This window comes from Halichoeres trimaculatus, unplaced genomic scaffold (assembly GCF_033239565.1).
Source record: "Halichoeres trimaculatus isolate MK-OKI-2021-1 unplaced genomic scaffold, fHalTri1.1 fHalTri1_scaffold_2, whole genome shotgun sequence".
NCBI classification, from domain to species: Eukaryota; Metazoa; Chordata; class Actinopteri; order Labriformes; family Labridae; genus Halichoeres; species Halichoeres trimaculatus.
Window position 1 is genome coordinate 14702229 of NW_027437180.1, and position 22574 is coordinate 14724802.

The 22574-nt window shown below is 38.0% G+C and overlaps 1 protein-coding gene across 1 annotated transcript; it reads right to left on the reverse strand.

Moving 5' to 3' along the window:
- Positions 1 to 839: 839 nt before the first annotated feature.
- On the reverse strand, positions 840 to 16375 carry LOC141785739 (large neutral amino acids transporter small subunit 3-like). Its single transcript, XM_074664198.1, has 14 exons — positions 16222 to 16375; positions 14412 to 14595; positions 14260 to 14315; positions 12657 to 12733; positions 7927 to 8019; positions 5886 to 6019; positions 5345 to 5487; positions 4518 to 4664; positions 4235 to 4270; positions 3688 to 3820; positions 3349 to 3478; positions 3195 to 3268; positions 1432 to 1555; positions 840 to 1235 (listed from the first exon to the last, which is right to left on the reverse strand). The coding sequence occupies exons 1-14, from the start codon at positions 16373 to 16375 to the stop codon at positions 840 to 842; spliced, it is 1881 nt and encodes a 626-aa protein (XP_074520299.1).
- Positions 16376 to 22574: the final 6199 nt, after the last annotated feature.

Consider the following 22574-nt stretch of genomic DNA (forward strand, 5'->3'; position numbering starts at 1 on the left):
AGGTAAATATAATTTTGCTGAATTTTTTTTTTTTTTTTTTTAATCTTAGAACAACATTGTGTACAATGTTGTTCTGCAAGATAACTCCTACATAGACTGCTACAATTACAAATTTTAATGTGTGATTTCAATCTTTGGACCTAAAAATGTAACTTTAGTCTCTCAATGAACCACACACTGTCACAACTTTAACGTCACATCAAAAAATATTTCTGATTTCTCCCTGCTCTTCATGGCCATATTAGTGTCCACAACGGCCTCTGCACTCTGATTTTAGATGCCTTTTGAGCAGCAATATATTCAAGAAATGCTAAATCTGACTGTTTTTCTTATGGATCTTTAGTGGTTGACTTTATAGTTAAAACACCTTATACTGCCTACTCTCAAAGCTAAGCATGCTTTTTGATAGTAGTGTTTTGGTCTGGTCACCAAAGCCTGACTCCAAGTTGAGTCTTAAGTCCTCAGAGGACTGAGTGTACTAGAGTACTGGTTGGAATAATACAAATAAGCACTAGGTTTTGATTGATCCTGTTGTGGTGTCTGGAGGTAAAAAAAAAAAATCAGTGACGCTGCATCGCTGTGCACTGTGCATAAATTTGCATCACAGCTGCCTTCACTAATGTGAAGACTATTCAAGACATTCCCAACCCCACAAACTAGAGAAATAGTTTATTTTGGGGTCTAAGGAGCCCTTCCTGCAGCACTTTTTTGTTAATATCTGTTAAAAAATTATTTTCCTGGTTTGTTAAAGCTGATTGTTGTAGTTTTGCATCCAGAGTGGGGCTGCATTAAGGTCAGAGTATTGGTAAACACCTGAACCATAACCGCTATAGACAGTCTCAATCAGTGTGTTCGTATGGTGTGTAACCCGTTGCTGCATGTCCGTTAGCTTCACCATTAGCTACGTAACCGTTGGCTTCACCATTAGCTGCATGTCCATTAGCTGTATATCCGTTAGCTGCATGCCCATTGGCTTCACCATTAGCTGCATGTCCGTTAGCTGTATATCCGTTAGCTGCATGCCCATTGGCTTCACCATTTGCTATGTACCCATTGGTTTTGCTATTTGTGAATCCATTTGCTGAATTCATTAGAGGGACCATCTCCTTCTCAGGTTGGCCTTCTGCAAACCAATCATTTTCTTCCTTTGCTAAGATCAGGTTTCTACGGTGGTAGAACAGATATCCTGGCAACAGGAAGCCGGCCAGGGAGAAGACAAGAAGCCCCATGTTGATCTGTTGTAGAAAGAAACATGTCAGTACTTGTAAAAAAGCCTATAATAAAACCTCTACTGTTCGTTTATAAACTCCTGTCCTTTAATTAACTGTATTGTGTGTGTGTGTGTGTGTGTGTGTGTGTGTGTGTGTGTGTGTGTGTGTGTGTGTGTGTGTGTGTGTGTGTGTGTGTGTGTGTGTGTTCCTTAGTTCATACCCAGTAAGGATCTCCATTCAGATGTCCAACCATCAGGATGAAGAGGGGCTGCTGCAGCAGTGCAAAGGCAGCACTGATCATTGACTGCATACCTGTCAGTGTCCCAAAGTGGTTGGCAGGATACCTGGAAAGATCAAATCAGAGGTCAAAGGACAGACTGTTTTAATAAACAGTTGAAAAAAGTACTAGGCTTACGGTGGTGATATGAAATCAAAATGCTCCACCACAGGTTTATACTGTGACTTTGTAATAAAAAAGTGTACAAATGGAGCCATTCCTTACCCACAATCTTTCTTTAACAACCAAAAACTTATAGAGAGTAAGTTTACTTAAAAAGACAATGTTTCTGTCAAATTGGAAATGCCTGGTGATGACAAATGAAGCAAAGGTAGATGTGTCAAAAAACTGTGGTTCCAATAGTGTCCACTTGAGGCAGACTCCCCCAAAAAAGGAGATCCCATTAGTCACCAAAATAAAGTTACCTTTTTTTACAGCACAAGTCAACATGTCTTCAACCAATCTAAACAACAGTTTTGGTATCTACTTCCTTTTTTTGTCCTTCATGTTAGCTGCACAGAGTTTGAACGTTTACTTTTCAAAAGTCATTCATTTTGTGAAATATGGCCTAAAGTCGAATATGAATAAGATGTTAGAAAATGTAAAAAACTGAGCCAGCTTCTTTTGTAGTGACTTGGCAGCGGCATTGATATTTCTGTTTTAAGTCCAGACCAATACAGTGGAATGCTTATGTTGAAAATAGTGGTTGAAGTTAAGTGGAAGTTTTAGTGGGGTTTGGTTTTGAGAACAGCTGCCATGATAAAGACTATCCAATACAAATCCACCCAGCTGGCCAAGTTAAAGGCGCTTGTATGCTAATGTTTAGGGATTGTTACCTTTCACATTTGAAATGACACGGTTCTGATGCCCGGTACCTAGTTATCAGTATCGGTCCTCAACGGTACCAGTTTTTGGTACTTTTGTGTGTTTATTTGCTAATAAACATTTAAATGGTTAATCATAAAATCTCAAAGTTTTTCTATTTAACTTATTTATTCCTCAATATATAAACTTGCTATGCTGCAAGGAAAATCGCCTTCTCCTCCACTCCCTCACAGTCATAAGGATGCGTTCAGGTACCTAAACATGGTACAGTTTGATTTTACGTGAATCGGTACCTGGTACTACAGACGTAATTTGGTGGGTACCTATAAAAGAACCTAACTCAGTACCTATCCCTACTAATGCTACCTGCATTCTGTGACTTGGAGTTGTATATGTCCCTTAAGTGGTCAGCCCAGATGGATTAATAAATAGTGCTTAATGGACTCCATTGGGGTCCATATGGAAAGAGTGTAGCTAATGTTCACTGTTAAGCTATGCACACCCAGGCCTCAACACTCTCCTCCCAGTCTACACTCCTTACCCAGTCAAAGCTCACATATATAATTCAGTCGTAACAGATGATAACAAAGTGTTTTCTGGTTTGTCCAAAGGTATGCCAAGACTGAGGACTTTCCACAGAAGAATGAGATAACAAGCCCATAGCTGTGATGATAACTCAACCATGATGCTATTCTCATATATCTGGAAAACAAATATTGACTTGTAGACTCACATATACAAGAACACCTGACTTTGACTTTTGAAGAGGTTTGGTCCAGCATTCAAATTTTGTCATTCAAGCAACATAACAGATTTCAGATCAACAGCTAAATATGAACCGATTCTTGTTCAGCTCTAAAGATAACAGAGTTGTTACTCACACAGCAGCATAGAGACCTCCACAGCAGGAGTGGATGAATCCTCTCACTATGGTATGCAGAACAAACGACAACACCTAACAGAGAAGAGTTAGTAATCAGATGAGCAAATGATGAAGTCTCTGATTTCTGTGATTTAGCACAACATTTTCCAAACCTGAAGGGGCAGGTTGTCAATCAGGGAAATGATTCCAAAGGTGACCAACAGGAGGTTGGTGAAGATAAAGGCTCTCATGGCATTGGTCAGTTTCTGGATCTTTCTGTCTCTCTTTGGAACATCTGAATGACTGACAAGGAAAATATCAAAAGATGTTAAACGCTAAAGAAGTGGAAACATGAAAAGATGCAGGTTAAAGTAAAGGTGCTGTTATTTAAGAGCTACTGGTCCAGGCTAGTCCAGCAGGAGATCAGAACTTGTGGATTAACTCAATGTGCTGTTCAACAATTAATGACTGCCACTACATAATGCCTTAATGTGGAGAGAAACCCTTCATACCTCTTTTCTGTTTTTGTGTTTGCACCTTCTTCCTCACACTCTTTTAGCCTCCAGTCCATGATGTAGCCAATCAGAGGACATGTCAGCAGACAAAGGAGTTGCATCGTACCAAAGATGGATGAATAGAAGCTGACTACAGGTGGAAAAAAAATGCAGTGGCTCAAGAAACAGAAGTACAAAATAAATGTTCACACACTTCAAGACTTAATGACATGAAACAATCTAAACCTCTGAGGCACTAACTGCACAAAAATGGTGATGTTATCCTTGGAAGTTCAAGAATTATACTTTAAAATGTATATTCGTATTTTTCACATATTACCTGTGTTGTGGTATAAGTGGCACAAGGTTTATTGGAAATTCCGTTGCAAACTGGATTTCCATTCAGTCTAATACAATTTAAAGTAAGACTTTCTATATACATATTTGTTTGTTTGTTTGTTTGTTTTTTAAAACAGCATTGTTTCTTTTGTATGAAACGCCATAACAGCCTGAGTTAAAATCCCAGGATGAATGTCAATGAGTGAAGATGATTTGTTGATTTTACCTTGGCTATCAACCTCCTCCTGCAGCTTCTCTGAGGCTGTGAAGGACCAGAAACCAGAAATCAAAACACATTTTTCAAAAGGTGATTTACATTTGTCCAACCATGCCATCTATAGGTGAAATAAAATGTGACAGGTTATTCAGTATGTTATCATGAGACTAAGACTGTATGCTCTTAAAACATGTAAACAAAAAGTCAGTCTGACTGAACCTGAACAGTCAAAGTGTATCACCACATACTGTAGATAAGTAGCATTGGAAATAAAGCATTATTCCAGTCTTACGGTGAGGGACTCCATGTGTGACCAGAAACTCCAGCATCTTGTTCATGGCACCCATGAAGAAGATCAGCCTCAGCTGGGTCATGGCCATGGTGATGAGACTCCACAGGAAGATGGGAGAGCAGATGGAGTCACAGAGAGTCAGGTTGCCTGAAGGTGGGGAGACAAATGTGTCAAATCAGCTTTCAGCTCAGGTATTCGGTTTCCAGACAGTCGAACTGAAGAGTTACAGTCTACAGGGAGTTTATTTTCCTGCAAGTTTCTCAGTTTGTCTTTAATTTTTCATGCTCTTTTACAGTCTGAGCAGTGCAAACTTCAGGGATGAATGAAGGACAAATGATTTTTGTGATGTGTCATAATTTTTATAGACTAAGTTTCAGCAAAAAGTGAAACCAGTTTTAAACCCTGCGAGTGCACAGCGTGAGACAACTTGATGAGAGTAATAAAAGTTTGACATAAATGATGACTGACACTTTCAGTTGAAGCCTTGGGGAGTTTCACACGACAGAAAAAAAACAAAGCAAAAGGTGGTTTCATGAAGGGCAGAGGAACTTTTTATGTATAACCAGATTATATTTATTGGTGTGTGCAGTTATTTTTATGAACAGCTCAAAAGAACTACCAAACATAGCCTGCAGGGGGCGACACCACTGGGTCTAACTGTGGGTGAGACCACCAAATGGCCAGCAGGAGGCATTTTGCTGTTTACAATATAAACTGATGCCAAGAAAGACTTTGGCTCAATCTTAATCTCCCCCTTGAAGATTCAACACGTAATCCTATTGACTTTGCTGGTGTGAGGTGTGCATCTTAGAGACAGTGTTTCTCACCCTGAGATATTTTCTGTGAGTCTGTTTTCTCAGGTTCTGGCTGTTTAGCTCCCATCGTGTCCTCCATGATGCTCGTATGAGTGACGTAGCTTTCTCCAGTCAACTTGTCTGTTGTCACAACCCCAGTCAGCTTCACCTTTTTACTGCTCAGACAAGGGAAATAAGATTTAAAGGTAAAAACCAACATCCATAATGACTTCAGCATTTATCTGGCTGTCTTGCAGAAATGACGTGGTATCAAATTTCACGACTTTCAAGGCATTTGAACTCAAGTTGTGCTGGGGGATGTGAAAAAAAGTGTTATGATTTCTCCAAACTGACCCCTTACTCTTGAGTTTGCCAATTCAAGATTATCAAATGTGTTTATTTGAGTATTGGTTTTGTCCTCACTGTCTAGTTTTGTCATCTAAGTCATTGAACTTTCCTTGGTTAACTTCTGTTTACCATAAAACAGGTAGGGAGAAAGGGTGTGTGTGTGTGTGTGTGTGTGTAGGTGTGTGTGTGTGTGTGTGTGTGTGACTGCAGAAATGATGGTACTGACGTGTATCTGATGTCCTCAGGAGCAGGAAAGGATTCAGACGGCCAGTTGAGGAAGCAGTTAAGGCAGACCATGCAGGCCAGACCGGACCACACCCACATGATGACCCGGAAAGACACGCCAAGGTCATAAATCACCTGTAGAGGAGAAAGAGGAGAGTTGATATAGAAACGTCAACAAATAAAAAAGTCAGCATGTCTGAAATCTGTTCTGTAACATTTACTCTTTTGTCTTTTAGAGAACATGTGTTCGTTTTATTTGGCTGTACTGTCAGTGTTGACACTAAATATGTAAGTTAAAGCATTAAGTTCTTCATTGAGGACTGTTAAGGTTCCCACAAGGTGAGGAGAAGGAGGTTAGGATGACGTGCTGGTTCTCAGGTGTGAGCTAAGAAGTGGCGACATGGATCTGTCCTTTCATCCATCATTATTGGGAACGTAAGATCTGTCTCCAATAAGAACGACACGCTAGCTGTGCTAACCCAGCAACAGAGGGAATACCAGAAGGCAGAGTAGCATCATGCTATTCACAGACGTGGCTAACAGCGCTAACATCAGACACCAACGCCACATTGGAAGAGCTTCACCTGCTGTGAGCAGACAGGATCCAGGAGACAGAGACTGAACAGACTGCTGAAGAAGCTCAGTCCTGGACCCTGTGGAGGTGGAGGCTGGCTGAACTGGACAATGATGGACAAGCTGTCATCATCTATTTTCTTATGGACCTTTTCGCACTTTCTATACACTTTCTCACTTTTGTTTTCTTGATTGCTGCTGTGAGTCTTCCTGAATTTCCCCTCTAGGATAAATAAAGTATTTTCTATTCTATTTTATTCTATTCTATTCTATTCTATTCTATTCTATTCTATTCTATTCTATTCTATTCTAAAACCCTCAGCTCTTTTTGCTCCTGAAGCCATGTCCACATACTTACAGAAACCAGGATGCATTGCAAACAAAGAGCTTGTGCCTTTCCCTTCCGAGTAATGTGGCTTAAATCTATCCAAAATTATGTAAAATATATCTGATATTGTCTGAATGGAGAGGGAGCTGACGGATGCAAGTGCTCCACACTACACATTTAATTAATTTCACATATGTTGCATAACAGTTTGTGTTTTATTCTGATGATCATAAGTTTTATGTCAGTTTAGGGGGTTAGTCATTGTTGAAGCAGCACCAAAGAAGTACCTCTGCAAACCACTCCAATATGGTAAACAGATTGAATCTAGACCAGACTGGTGACAGTGGTGCAGGAATATCTGAATGATATTAACTCAAGAGATCACTGCGCAACAATACCAGGATGAAATCCTCCCCATTTCCCTTTTTTTCTTTCCCAAAGTTTTTATGTTTCCTTTTAAACTCCTACTGTAGTTTATTAACTGTTGATTCAACTGTCATTTTCTTTCCTTTTTTGTTATTTGACAAAGATGAATGTTATAAGCAGCCTGTGAAAAAAACACAGAGCAGATTTGATATTTTGTTAGTCAAATTCAATCCAAAATATGCTTTTAATGTATTAAAACATCATGTAAGATGTTTTTTTTTTCGAAATATTTAGTTTGCATTTCTGTTGATGTCATATTTTGTACGATATTTCTACTATCTTAACCATTTAATGAATCAGTCCCATTGAATTATAAATTGGTGCAACCATAAAAGCATGACAAGTATCAAAAAATTAACCGCCCTAGAAGTTCTGTAAGTGCACTGACGAAATAAGTTATTTACTATAAAATATCATCTCGAAGTATACATTCAAAGTAATTCATTTCTAAAGCTGATAATGTGGTTTTGTTTTTCTGAGCAAGTCATTATGACATGGACATTTATGTTTTCTCTCTGTTTTTGGTTCACTTGGTTTAAAATTGTTTCAAATTCTTTTTTTTTTACTGTGTAGTAGACATCTAAAATCATATTTTTTATTTTCTTTTTGCCCAATATTCTCTTTTATGGGAAATTTTGGTTACACCAATTGACATTTATCGGTTTCATCAACTGCCCACATCTTTCACCCTTGTATTGATTGTGTATATAAGCACCTTGACACCAGGGAAGGTGACAGCTGAGGAAGCGTAGGAGCCGATCATCAGGGAGAGGATGGTCGATCGAATGTTCCCAAACATGTTTGGCAGCTAGAAAATCAAAAAAGAGAGAGACAGAAAGTCAATTAACTGTGAATATTAGAAAATAGATTAAAAAAATACATTAAAATCAGCCACAAAGCAAAATGAGCTTGTGTTAAAAACACAATAATATTTATCTTAATGTTGCTTAACATTTTTCAGATGCAGAAGTGAAAGTTGAAATGTCATTTACAAGTACGTTTACAGGTTTGTCCTTCACAGATCAGTAACTCATCAGAGTAACATAGATTTTATAAAGCTGACACTTCCTCTAAACACAGACAGGAAAAATGTAAGCTAGATCCCAGCTCAATACAAGCTGTTCTTCAACCTTAATATGTGCTGTGTCAAAAGAGCACACACCTGGTTTAGTGGAAAAGTGACTGAATTGAAGATACAAATATCTGTGTAAAAGATTCAGATGCACTGTAGAATATAAACAGCAGGGGGCACTGCTTCATTTCTTATTAACACCAGCCTTTAATTTGAGACGCTCACACATGCACACAACGTGGGAGCATGGCACAGCAGCGACATGTGCAGGCTGTATTTACACCCTCAGCTCCTGAAGTATGTTCTTTTACTGCCAGTTCTCACTCGTTCTGGCCAACACACACACAAACACGTACGGCTATCACTCATCCTATCACCAGGCATTTTTAGTGTTCCTGAGAACGACCTCTAAAGACGCAGATGGTGAGTTTTACAGCACGTGTATTAATGTGTGAGTAAATGTGTGGGTCTGCAGACTCTCCCTCTAACTTCCAACATGTCTGGAGAGCAGCCAGTCACAGCTCATGTTTGTGATCCCCCTGCAGGATTAACGCTAAGGTTACACTAGCTGCTCATACAGAAGCAGAATATCACTTACTCTTTATTCCTTCGTTTTCAATGCCAAACAACTTCAAAAATAGCTTCATGACATAACATTGGGAAGGACTGCAACCCTCTCCACTGCAGCTCCCTTTAGAAGGTTAAATCATACACAGAGTAAAGGTTGGGGGTGGCTTTTATGGATACTCCAGCCAGCTGGTTAGTTGGATAATATAACATCTAGAAGACCCATCAGGACCATGTTGGGAGAAAAGAGAGAAAAATGCAGCGCTTTAAGAAGCCACTTGAGGTTGTCTCAAAAGTAGCTCTGTCCAGCTTTGCATCAAACGAGTTTGGCACAAAGTGACAGTGTTGGGCTCTAATGTGTGGAAATTTGTAAGATATATGGAGGAGGCATCAAATGTAAGGGACACAAGCAACAACCTTAGATCTTAAAATCTCACGCAATGCAGAAGTGCTTTAAACTGCAGTTCATTAAATGGCCACTTGAGGCTAACTCTTGAAGTAATGGGAAGACCAGAGCCAAAAAAAAAAAAAAAAGATGATTTTTATGGTACAACAAATGTCTCCAATCTGAATGGCTAATTTCTCAAATAGCACACATTTTGCTGGGTGATTTTTTTCTTACACAGCAGAAGATAATAAGACCACAAAGTTTGTCACATCAGAGACACAGCTCAGCTGACTGACAGGCAGGTGCCCTATAGCTGTCAGAGAGGAGAATCAAAGCCCGCCCCATTTCCAATATGGCTTCCTCCGAGGATATGGTACAACACTCCGTTTCAGAAACAGCCAGGTGACATCAGGGAAATTAATCCATTCATTATACAGTCTATGAACGGACCAGACTGAATTAAATAATTATTTGGAGTCAATCATGGCGTGATTTATAACAAAGACCAGGTCATGTCAATGGGAGCATGGAGTCTGAAGTACTTCTTTTTAAACAGTAAAAATAAATCATTTTTAAATCAACAAAGTCATCTTTAATTCACTATTTAGTGCCAACTTCTTTACATCTTAAGTTGGCAGACATGTATAATGTATATCAGGTTTTATACACAGAGCAGGTGGCTTATGTAGACTTGACAAAACCTCCTTCACTTGACATGTGCAGTATGAACACACTCATCATGCACCATCCTGTTACCATTGCTCGGGGGCGTGGCCTGTTTGAGTGACAGGTAGGAGCTGCCAGCTGTCTGCTTGGTGTCACCTCTGCTAGTTTACTTCCTGAGGTTAGTCTTGCTCTTCATGTCCACACTGACAATTATCCGACAAATACTTTGCCATGCAGTCTAATAAGTGACATCACAACAGTGTCTTATTTAGTCTACCTTTGTGACCAGTTATTAGCCAAATCTTTCTTTGATTCCTGTGAATAGAATCAAGCTTTTGTTGGAAGATTTGAAACAGTACTGTTGGCTCTAGTGAGTCAGTTATTTATTATTAATTTTATGCAAACCATCTTATCAATGTTGACAGAGCTTGTGAGGTAAGCTGGGAATCTACATCAGCTTTTTATGTAAGAGCTTGTCAACAAGATAACACACAGACACAAACACAGACACGCAGCAGAGCAGGAATGACAGCAGAGAGGCCAAAATGACCATGTCAAGTTTAGGACAAGGTCTCGGTCAGGAAGTGGGAGAGAGAGTTTAAAGAGAGGGGTGGGGGAGAGGGCTGTGAGGGTGTGTGTACCACCCAGCTTTGTGATTGGCCGAGAGGCTGGATCAGAATTTAGAACCAGTGGAACAGCATGTGTTCTCCAAAATACACACCCCAACCCCTCAGCCAACTACACATACACGCATTTAACCACAAGCACACAACAAAAGAGAACTGGGCGCAGGGTTACTGAAGAGCAGTTTTGGATCAGATGCAAAACAATAAATCCACAGATGTTCTTCTACTGTTGGTCAAATCCTCCAGTCACCTAAATATAAAGCCGTGCCTCCTCTGTGATGTCACAAATTCAACAGACAGAAATGGATAAGGGGTTACTCTTGGGCATCCTGGTGACACAGCAGTATTGCACCATGTTTCTGTGATGTCCCAGGTTTTAGTTCAGACCTTTGTCCTGTGTCTCATCTCTCCTGTGCTGGCTGAGATGTATGACTTTTAGATGCTTTAAATCCTCTGAACTGACAACATGCTTAACCTCTGTGAAGGTTTGCCTCATTTAGACCTGACTGAGATACAGCTGTTCAAAATCCAAACTGCATCAAAAAACAAAAAGAAAAACTTCACAGACATTTCTCTCTCTGATCCCAACTACCCTCACATTAACAGTTCTTCAACTGCTTCATGTTAATTTCTGCAACGATTAGAAAACAATGATTATCTCATAATTAATGGGTCTCCATCAGGCAGATCAGTGAAACCTGATTGGTGATCCAAAAAACCCTAAACCATGATTGGCTGTTTGCCCTGTCAGAGGCTGCACTTCTATCCCAAAGACACTGACTGTTTACCAAACCGCCTTCTACATACATGTGAATGTAATACTTAGTAGGTAATGCATACTGCCTACTGCATTTGTATGTAGTTTGCAGTACTGTTGTTGGATCTGTTTTGTAGTATACTACTCTGGTTTTCAGTTTTGGAAAATGGAGCAACAGGTGATAGATTTTATGGGTAGATTGTGACATTTTATTTTGTTAATCATATCACAACAGAATTATCATATTTGATATTTAATCTTACACCAAAGTTATATGGCTTGTTTCAAATAAATCTGGTAGGGATTGACTTTTCATAGTTTCATAGTCCACGCATGGCTTTAGTGAATTTGTAGAAGTAAACATATCTTTGACAACTAGAAGTGAAAAGAAAACCATTGTATTTTTCACATCACTCCAGTTCTTCACAGTCTAATGTTAGTGTTGGTGTATTGCATTGGTAATGCTGACTCATTCCAGTAGATGGCGGTAATTCACCAAAACCTGCCACCCACATTGACAAACAGCGGTAGCCCCCGTGCATTGTGGGAAATAGTAGCCAGGGTTAGGGTTAGGGTTAGGCCAGGTAGACTGGTCTGTTGCATACTGAGAAATTTTCCTGGATCAGTAGGACATCGGGGATTTTTGGCATACTGCAGATTTTGCAAGTTTTCACACACTGCCTAGACTGAATTTCAGGAAAATAGTAGACACTTCTTGTGTAGGAGGCAGTTTGGAAAACAGCCACTGTCTTAGGTTTGGGGTAAGCCCCAAATGTCCCCCCCTCTACAATAGCCATGGCCCCAGTTTGGCCACGTAAGTCAACAAGAAGTTGAAATATTGAATTTAGAACAAATAAACTGATAATGGCCAAAATGTTATCCAAACATTTTGCTTTTGCTCGCTATACAGACTGTTTTCCTGCAGACACCAAAGGCTTCTGATACATGTTTGATTAATAGTACTCAAACAGCAAAATACGACGAAAAGGAGGCAGAGCGCCTTGTCTCTTATCTCCAAACCTCCTCATACAGATGCTACATTTTTACTGGGCTGATCTGTGAATAGAAATTAAACATTAGCTATCTTAAGCTTGAAAGGCAAGAAAGTTTATGAGAACCCTTGCTGTGCTGTGTTTGTCTTTTTCTTTTACTGTATAACTAAAAATGTCATCACCTAGTTTTAAAAGCCCTATAATCAAACGTACTTAAACTTAACTTATCATCCTAATAATCGAGCAAACCAATCAGTAACACGTGTGTGTGTGTGTGTGTGTGTGTGTGTGTGTGTGTATGTGTGTGTGTGTGTGTGTGTGTGTGTGTGTGTGTGTGTGTGTGTGTGTGTGTGTGTGTGTTTGAGTGGGAAGCGTACTGTGAGTGAGGTGAAGGTCAGGCAGATTCCTCCAAAGCCATTAAAAGAGACAGCCAGGAAGATGAGGACAGACAGCGCTGATGGGACACATGAATGGATGAAGAGGATGAAGCACTTGCAGATGAAGAACATGAATAAGTTATCAAAAAACTTTTAAAGAGACATTCAGCTTTCCCTGTTCAGAGTTTCTAAACCTTTGTCGATCATCAAGTACATGGAAAAGTTGTAATTAGATTATATAAGAGCAGTTGGTGCATGTAAAAAGAAATTTTATTTCACTATTTGCAGATGACAGTGTTTTTTTTACTGTTGCATCTGAGAAATCTTTTGCATCTAAAATCTGAAAAAAGTGTAAAAACTTTCTTTCAAAACCATTTCTCATATTGAACACTAAAAAAAGTATGACATTAGAAAAAACAACAGACAGAGGAGACACATGATCTAGAGACAGATGCAGCTTAACAATGAATTAATTTTATTATTATCATTATTATTATTATTATTATTATTATTATTGATAATAATAATAATAATAATAATAATAATAATAATAATAATAATAATAATAATAATAATAATAACAATCATCATCATCATCATCATCATCATAATAATAGAGCACATCATAATCTGATTAAAATAAGCTGGTTATAGCTGGTCGTCCACATATTAACAACAACTAACTTCACCCAGTTCTCAACAAAAGCTGTTGCAGTTTTTCTCAATGTACTTTCTCTTGTTTGTCGTTATCAGAAACCTAACACATAAAAATTTATTAAACTCTTGGGTTTTCAGAATGTAATCTGACTTTCTATGAGCCAAACTGGGACTGAACTAATGTTGGTAATAAATAAAATAGCACAACACTTGTGACATGTTGGGACCATTCATTTCTAAATTGAGCAAAGGGCTAAATCAGCTGACAGAGACTTTTGTTTTTTGATGATTTTGGTGCCCCCTGTGGGGGTCACATTAGAAGAGTGAAGAAGATGAAGTTTGCTTTTACAGGTAAGAAAGAGGAATGAGTTTATCATTTTTACTGACAGTTAAGAGCTCTTCACATGGACTTTGAGACAAATATCACCATTACTCAGGGATGATCTTTTTTTCTGATTTAATTATTTCTAAAGCCCTTTAAACAAGGACATTTTAAAGATTTCACTTTACTTTTCAAGATTTCACTGCTTTTTTTTTTTTTTTTACATGACAGACATTGCGTGGGCTTTAATCTGGGCAAACTACAAAGAAAGGTAAATATTAGCGTAGCCTTCAGTTTGAAATTAAGTTGTTTGTGTTGTTTTCTGTTATGTAAATGTTAAAGTGAGAGATTTGGGCAAATGTGAACTCTTTTTAATTCAAATCAAAATATATTTTTTTTATTCTTCTGATTTTATCTCCCTTTATCTTTATCTCGTCACTGGTGTTATTCTCTTTTTAGCTTCTGTGGTAACTATTATTGTGAAGAGACATAGGTGCTTATTTCTTCATGTTTGCTTTTTGCATTTTCATACTAGAGATTTTTAACCTTCTGTCCCTCTCATGAAACAAATAAATAAATAAATAAACAAGCGATAATTGCCCTGGATGTTTTGTGTTGCCCTACCTTCTGGGTTGTGTGCAGCAGCAGCAATCATTGCACAGGATGCTGCGAAGCACGAACTGAAATGTGAAAAGACACAGAATGTGCAAACACATGTAAAATGTGGTTTTAAATTTTTATTAGATAAAACACTAACATGAGAACAGTCACCGTACCTGCCAACGAGCCTGAGAGGGCGTGGTCCGTATTTGTCCATCAGGATCCCCAGTGGTAATGTGGCTGCGCTCAGGAGGAATGAGCCCATGGTGAAGCCCAAGTTTAACACCTCTTCCTGCTCCACACAACTCGGCCAGTGACCCCTCTCTGAGATCGTAACATTGGTACTGAAAGTATCATTTTCTGTCAAAACAAGAGGGTAAGATGTTAAATAGTATCCAACCATACAAATCTGATGGGCTGTCAGTTTGTGAAGGTCAGAGGTCAAATTATCTCCTAATTTTGCTGCTGTGCATCCGTCAGATCAACCTCTTCTAAAGTGTCAAGGTCAGAAGACTTAATGCTTGTAAAAAAAGTGGATAGTCTCAACTTTTCTGGTCTAATTACTCTCTAAAGATCCTCCAGAGTCTAAAAAAACTGCAGCATGTGTACTAACCAAAGGTTAGAAGATCACATCACTTCTGTACTAGCTTTTCCTCACTTGTTATTCCAGTCTAGAGTAAAGATTATACCCCTCTTTTGACCCAAGAGCTTTCTTGAGGGTCAAAAAACATATCTTAAAGATCTCATGTTGCCCTATTACCCCTCGAAAAAAAAAAAAACTTCACCCGGCACGTAGCCCTGCTCATGGTGCTTTTAGTCTCTAGAAGTAAAAGGGTCATGAGAACGTTGCATCATAAGCTTGAAACTTACCTATGTTTTAATGAAATTTATAGTTAAACTATATCTCATCTTTTTTCACATTTCTGCTCGTAAGAAATAGACCTCTGAGCAGATTTGACCATGAAAACATGCAACCAAAGTAGGGAAACTAGGGATGGGAATTGATAAGATTTTGTCGATACCCATGCTCTTATCAATTCTACTTATTGATCTGATTCTTTATGGATTCCCTTATCAATCCCTGTTGTGAATTTTCTTGGTACAAAAAGTGGCTTTACAGGTTTTCTGTGTCAACAACATTTGATTGAGTTTATACTGTAAGTGAATAAAATGTAATTGGTCCCTGAGTCTGGATATTTCTGGGCAAAATTTTACAGAAACAGGTAAAAAATTCACACAATGTGATGTTGATGTACTTTGTTGTAATATATTATTAATTCAAGTAGGCCATCTAGTGTCTCAAAGTGGTGACAGCAATAATTTAAGTTGTTTGGAAGCTTTCCGTAGATATGAAGTCAGCCATGAGCCTTTCAGTTGCCTGTTAGCTTTTGACATTTGACATTCTCAGTATTTTTTACAAAGAGTTGATGTGATATGTTTCTGTGATGAAAGTTGAAATTCTATTCTGAAGCTGAAGTTATACTGATATATGCTAACTGCTAGCATATCAATGCAGTTTCACATATATGTTAGCATCAAGCTTGCGCTATTTTGGTAAATAAGGTGATTTATACCATTTCTAATTTACTGAATATGAATTTCCTGAGAGAGAGTGATGTACATTTCTTTATAAAGTCAGTTCTTCAGTAAAACTTCAAGCTGAAAATCCTGAACCAGAGTTTTCTTGGGAGACGTTATCTAACTTCTAAGTTAAGATAGCTGCAGCAGGCTAGTCAATGTAAGGCCCGGCGGCTCCAGCACAATGTAAAGAACTGATAAGGGAATCGTTAAGCACAAAGGCTAACGATATCCATGGATTGAAACATTTCTTATCAATTCTCAACAGGAACCGGTTTTAGATTCCCATCCCTATAACTGACTGTTGATGAATTTATGATTGTGGATTTTTTGATAATGGAATAAATTATATCCAGCCTTTAAAAGTCAACTGTCAAGTTTCAAGTCGAGTGTGGATGATGTTCTCACCAACACAGAGGTGTGAGTAGAAGCCTTCGTTTTTCAGCATGATGAGCAGAGAGCCCCAGCCCAGCAGAACGGCAGAGAACAGCAGGTTCTCTATGATGGCCGTCACTGCCATCCACCACCTCCTCCTGTACGCCTGACACAAACTGGGAGCCATGACAGCTGGAGTCCTACAACAACTGGTGACAGGAGAGGGAAAACACAGAATAATGAACAAGACGTGAAGTCCTGAATAGAAAAATCCAGAAAAGTACGTCTGAGGTTCAGTGTTTTTTTTTTTTTTGTCTTCTTTTAACATCTGATAAGGATGTCAAGGATGCCAAAAACACTATGCAAAGGCAGAGTGAGCAAACCTTAAAACCATGATTAATGAAAGATCTGTCTTTAAAGTCTCAGTTTGGCCTTTCTTAATGCAAACTTCATGTAGTTTAAAACATCATTGAGACTCAAACTGTTTTGGGATTTCCCACAGCCTAAAATCTGAAAAATTTTCAAGATTGAGGAAAGTTTTGTTTTCAGTTGAGTTATAAGCTGGAATCCTAAAACTGTTCGTGAGATGTGATGATCACCTTAACGCCACATAAACCTCATGAAGGTAAAGCTCACAGTCAAATCAACCTGACAGTCGTCATAAAAACTGAGACTAAAGAGAGAGGAGTGACCCCTCAGGACCTTCTTACTGTAGCTATCAGGTGTCAAGTAGTGATGTAACACACACACACACACACACACACACACACACACACACACACACACACACACACACACACACACACACACACACACACACACACACACACTCTTAAATACACAGAAACATTCAGATTGATCAACAAATCAACAGAGCCGGTGTTCTTCCCAGCTGAGAATGTCAATATTTGATAGACGCATTTGGTGTGTGTGTGTGTGTGTGTGTGTGTGTGTGTGTGTGTGTGTGTGTGTGTGTGTGTGTGTGTGTGTGTGTGTGTGTGTGTGTGTGTGTGTGTCCAGAGATCCAGAAAGTGTGACTCAACCCGTGTGCGGCACATGTTTGCATACTGTGAGTCCTGGTGACTGTGGAAATAGATGTGCTCACTTTCAAACACACCTGATACACACACTCACATCCACACACTCCACACACTCCACACACTCACACTGATGAAACTTTAAACACAACCATAACACTTTAATCAGGTGTAAATTATCCAGAAATAATTTAAAACTACATTATGGAGAGGTTTGTCATTCCATCCACCAGAAAATGATGGAAAAACGTCACAACAAAAACAAGTTACTAAAATCACTCCTTTGTTTTTATCTGGCTGCGTCAAATTCCTAAAGCTAATCGGTTTTTGTATTGATGACACCAGGGACAACCTGATCACATATTCTTTATCGTACAATCCACATAAAGTAGTCTGTCATATTGCTACTCTGCCTGTTGACACTGTTGTAAAAATGTTAGCGTGTGTCTCAGGCTGGTCTCCAGAGTGGACAAACAATGATAGATGAGAGAGCAGCTTGAGGAGCAACTGGAAAGAGGAGCGACATGCTGTCCTGCAATCCAGACACCATCTCTAAGCTGCTGATCTGTACTAAGCCACTTTAACCATAGGAGGTAGCAATAATAGCACCAGTGTTCAAGGTTGTGATATTTTTCTTGTTTATGTTTAACATGATTCACTGACCGAGCTCTGAGACGAAGAAGAGCTGAATTTATTCCTTTAAATCAAAACTGGCATCCTGTCTGCACACTGCAATATCTGTTCTTAACCTGCAATATCTACTACAGTTCTTATTATGCAATAGCTTTCACGTACAGTTCACTATGTGCAATATATGTTTAATCTCAGGACACCAAGTGCAACGCTCTGTTTAACACAGTTCAGTTAGTGCAATGTCTGTTTTATATTCTGCTTAATATTTATCACCAAGTACAATATCTGTTGAACATAGTCCATCTTGCCTTGTCTTACCTCTTAATGTAAATACTTAAAAAAAAAAAATCTGGTTTAGTACTATTCACTTACTTTGGTAGTTATTGCTTATTTTATTGTATATCTTCCACTTATTTTATGTTATGACCTTTTACATCTTATTTTCTAGCTGCTGTATTATGTGAAGATCAGTGGCATACCAAATTTTCCCTCTGACATTAATGAAGTATTTCTGATTCTGAGGACAGAGATGTGAACAGAAGTCCTGTTCACGTTGTCTAACCATTTCAAACTCTATTTTAAGCTGTGTAAGTAATAACCCTTTTATAAATCAAATCATCTTTGAAAAAATACTTAATGCCTTTCAGTTCCTCTTAATATCTTCCCATGACAAAGTAATAAGTGAGACAATGATAGAGTAGAGCTACCAAACTGAAGCTTCATGTTCTTCTGCTTAATGGTTGTTTATTTTCCCCTATTTCTTTTAACTTAACTCTGCAAATCATCTGCAGGTATTTTACTTTTTGGAACTTCCTAAAAGATTAAAAAAGCTCTAAAAAGGAGAAAGCTCTGAATTTAAAGGACAACTTCAACCATAAACTGACATAAACACAACACAACATAAACCATAAACTAAAAGTTAGTTTCATGTTTTTTGTATTATTAACTTAAAGTTTGCATGTTGCACATTGTTCAAGTTTTAAAAGGCAAAAGAGAAATGCACGTCATTGATAAAGAAAGGGTCTGATCTTAAGACAGGTAAGTTAAAGTGTTCAAGATAAGAGTAACTATCACTTCTTGCATCCATCCACATTACACAGAGCAGCAAAGGTTAGCTAAAGCAACAAAATACAAAAACTTACTTCAAAAGTTTCTCTGTCAGTCAGTAGATCTTTTTTCTTTCCGTCTTTTTCTTTCTTTCTTTCTTTCTTTCTTTCTTTCTTTCTTTCTTTCTTTCTTTCTTCCGGTAAATGTAACTTGTGCGATATTCTTTAGTCTGTCTGTGTGCGTCTGTGTGTGTTAGCTTATTTAACAGCAAATGAGCGCTCTTATTGACTAGCTCTCGCTTTCTATGAAGACTTTGTCTATAAATGGGCTCAGGTCTCGCCCACCAGCCCCCCTGACCTTAATAGACACACACGCACACACACACATGCTCAAAGACACACCACACTCCACCTGATTTCACAGCGCCTGGTGTCACAGGTGTCTGATGCTTTTAAAGAAACAGTTTGTTTTCTGTGGTGTCATCCTCTAATCTTTTTAAATATTATGATCTGAATTTTTTCCCCCTAAAATTTCGCTTTTAAACTTCATAGTCTTCCAGAATCATAGAAAGACGAAAACACTTAGAAACAGTGGTTTTTCACTGGCTGACGTGAGTGTGTAATGTACCTGTCTACAGAAGCAGCGCCACTGACACAGTGTAAAATTACTCATAGGCTCCACCCTGTGGTCAGAGTAAGAACTGCAGTTCTCTTTTTGACGTTTTATGCCCGATGAGTGTGAAATGGTGAAGAAAAATAAAAATAAATTCATAATTAAATGAACAAAAAGAAGTTATTTGGTGCATATATTTTAATAAATGTAATGAAAACTTTTTAATAAAGCTTTTCCAATTGCTGCTATTGTAAAACTGCTGCATGTGGGTTAGTATGAATATAACAAACAGCTAACCCTAACCCGTGTTTTAGCCTGTGCTGTATCACTCTACTGTTTAGCTTTCTTCTGCTCTTCTGTCCTTTTTCATTTTGTCTGTTCAGCTCCAGTTTCCACCATTTCTACAAAATAAGTTGAAATAATTTTCAGCAGAGACAAACACAGACCTCTCTTAAACGTGCTAGCTGGCGTGCTGTCATCGAAGGGATTTTCTGTTCATGTGCTGTAAATACATTTGTTTTTCCTGGAAAATCCAACTTGACTGCAAATAAAAATATACACAAATCAGGAAATTACCCCTTATGGGACCAATAAGCTGATTTTAATTTAAAAATTATGAACAGGCAATTATATAAAAAAGTTAAACTGCTTTGAGAAACAATTACAAAATCCTAACAATGCTTTTTGGTCTTGAGCATCTTAAGTCTTGTTTGGTTGCACCATCATTAGTTTTTCACCTGCCTCCTGTTAAACCTGTGCAAGACCACTCTCTGTGTATTGAGTCTCTGAGTCTCCTTGTGGTTTCTTGTGTGCCTTATATATTGTATACATACTGGTTTGGAAAGTTTTCCTAATTTTTTCATTTGTTAAATGCATTTCTACTAATTCTGCACAAGTGTCCTCCTTTTTGGATCCGCTGTGCTAGCTTAAAACAGAGATGATTCAAAAAAAGTTGTTCTTCAGAACTACTATCTTTCATCGGGCCCCAATCTCAGGTTATTTTAAGTATTTCAGGTATTTTCCTTCAGAATAACAATAAAACTAAACATTTTCAAAAAGGTCTAACATGAAGCTTCAATGAGCACAAGACACCTGAATTCAGAACCACTTTAATATTTGTTTTCATCCTTTTAACATAGTTTTCATGACAACAAGAACTGAACAAGAAGAAATTTTCAAATAAACCTACAAAAAAAGCTCCCTCATCTAGACTCAGTGTGGATGTTTGTGGTGACTCATCGCAGACGCAAAGGGAGAGGAGGTTCATTTGAACAGTAAAAAAAATCTATTGTGAAAGTCTGTGGCCAATTAAAGTCTTCCATATTTTCTCAATTCCTAAACATGAAAGCTATAACAATGATGATTATAATCATATAAAGACAGAAATTAAAGTGTAAACACAGTTGGTACACTGGGGATTGTCAGAGCTGTGTGGTCGTGGAGAAGAATCAAATATAAATAATAATGAAAAAAAAAACCCACAACCAAATAAATACTCACTACTTAGCACATCCATATGTGTTCCTTCAGCTTTAAAGTTTTAAAGCAAAAAAATCCCTCAATAAATGCATGTGTATGTCAGAAACACATTTAACAAAAGAAACCAAAGTCATCAAAGAAAAATGGAGGCAAAAAGTGTCAGCAAAGAAGAAAAAAAGCATTGATGGTTTTGAACAATTAAAGAGGAAAAGGAATAAAAACAGTAAGCTAAATAATAATAATAATTTAAAAATGTGTCTCTTTTTTTACCCCACTGGTCTGTGTTCAATGAAGTGTGTTAAAGGAGCCCTCAGCTTGTCCAGAGCCAATCAAAGGGAAAAACAATCAGAGAGTTTGGAGCGCAGTTGCAACATCTCAAGACAAACAAAAACAAAAATAGGAGATCAACAAAAAAAATGGGTATTTGTTCCCCAAATCTAGGATTTATTTCCCTTAAATTTGGCTTCTAATCTCTGTAATCACAGATTAATGTGAAATGGATCAAGAGTTACTGTAACTACATGGATCAGCATTCACAAAATAAAAACAATCCCTTCAACGGCAAACAAATGTGACAACATCACTGAAGAAGACAAACAGGCCACTGATTCCTTTAAAGAACAAAAATGAACTGAAACATTTCATGAAAAACAAAACCGCTGGAGGACTGAATGTTGGTATTTATCAGGTGTTTCTCTATCACAGCAGATTGAAATCCACCCTCTTAAATTAAACAGAAAAACAAAGAACATCATAAAAAGTTTTTATGAATGACTTCTGAAGTGAGATTAATAAATACAAGTTTAAATACAGTACATGAAAAAAGATAAAATGAACCAAACTATCCAAACATGAAGCAGGTACATCAAGTGTTGGACCGACCTGAAAGCTACTGACTTTAAGCAAAAATGTAAATAATAAAACCAAAATGTCTAAATTAACAGATCCTGGTGTAAAGGCTTCAACAGGAAGTTCCTTAAATTCTTGACCTCATTTTTTAACATGTGTTCAGGGTCTAAACAGCTTCAAGGTCAAAACTAGGTTTAAAATTGTACCAGTAGGTCACGTCAGCCTGCAGCTGTGAAACAGGTTGTGATGGGAAAAAAAAGGGAACAAAGCAGAAACTTTTTTTTTTTTTAACCATGGATTGAGTCAGTCACTTCAAAGCCTGTTGACAAAATTGACTTGGATAACTTTGTAAAAATAATGGATGAGTTCAGACAGATGCTGGATCTTAAACCATCACACTGGATGAAAGGTTTTCTATTCAAGCTACCAACACAGAAGCTGGTCGACTTTTAAATAAACAATAAATCTGCCTTTTCTGCATTTCTGATTGCTTTTAGTCTTTCAAACGGTTAGATTGAGTCCAATGTCACAAACACTAAAAGGACAAATCAAACCAATCAATGCAGCGTTGGATCAGTGACTCCTGTTTTTTTCAAAGTGAAAGCTAGAGGTTTTGCATGGTGGTTGCAAAATAAAAGCAGGAACAAACTGGATGAAGTTGTTTCCAGTACAGCTTGTTTTGTGGCTGCAGGCTGATGTATTTCCCCACTCTATGTAAAATCATAAGAA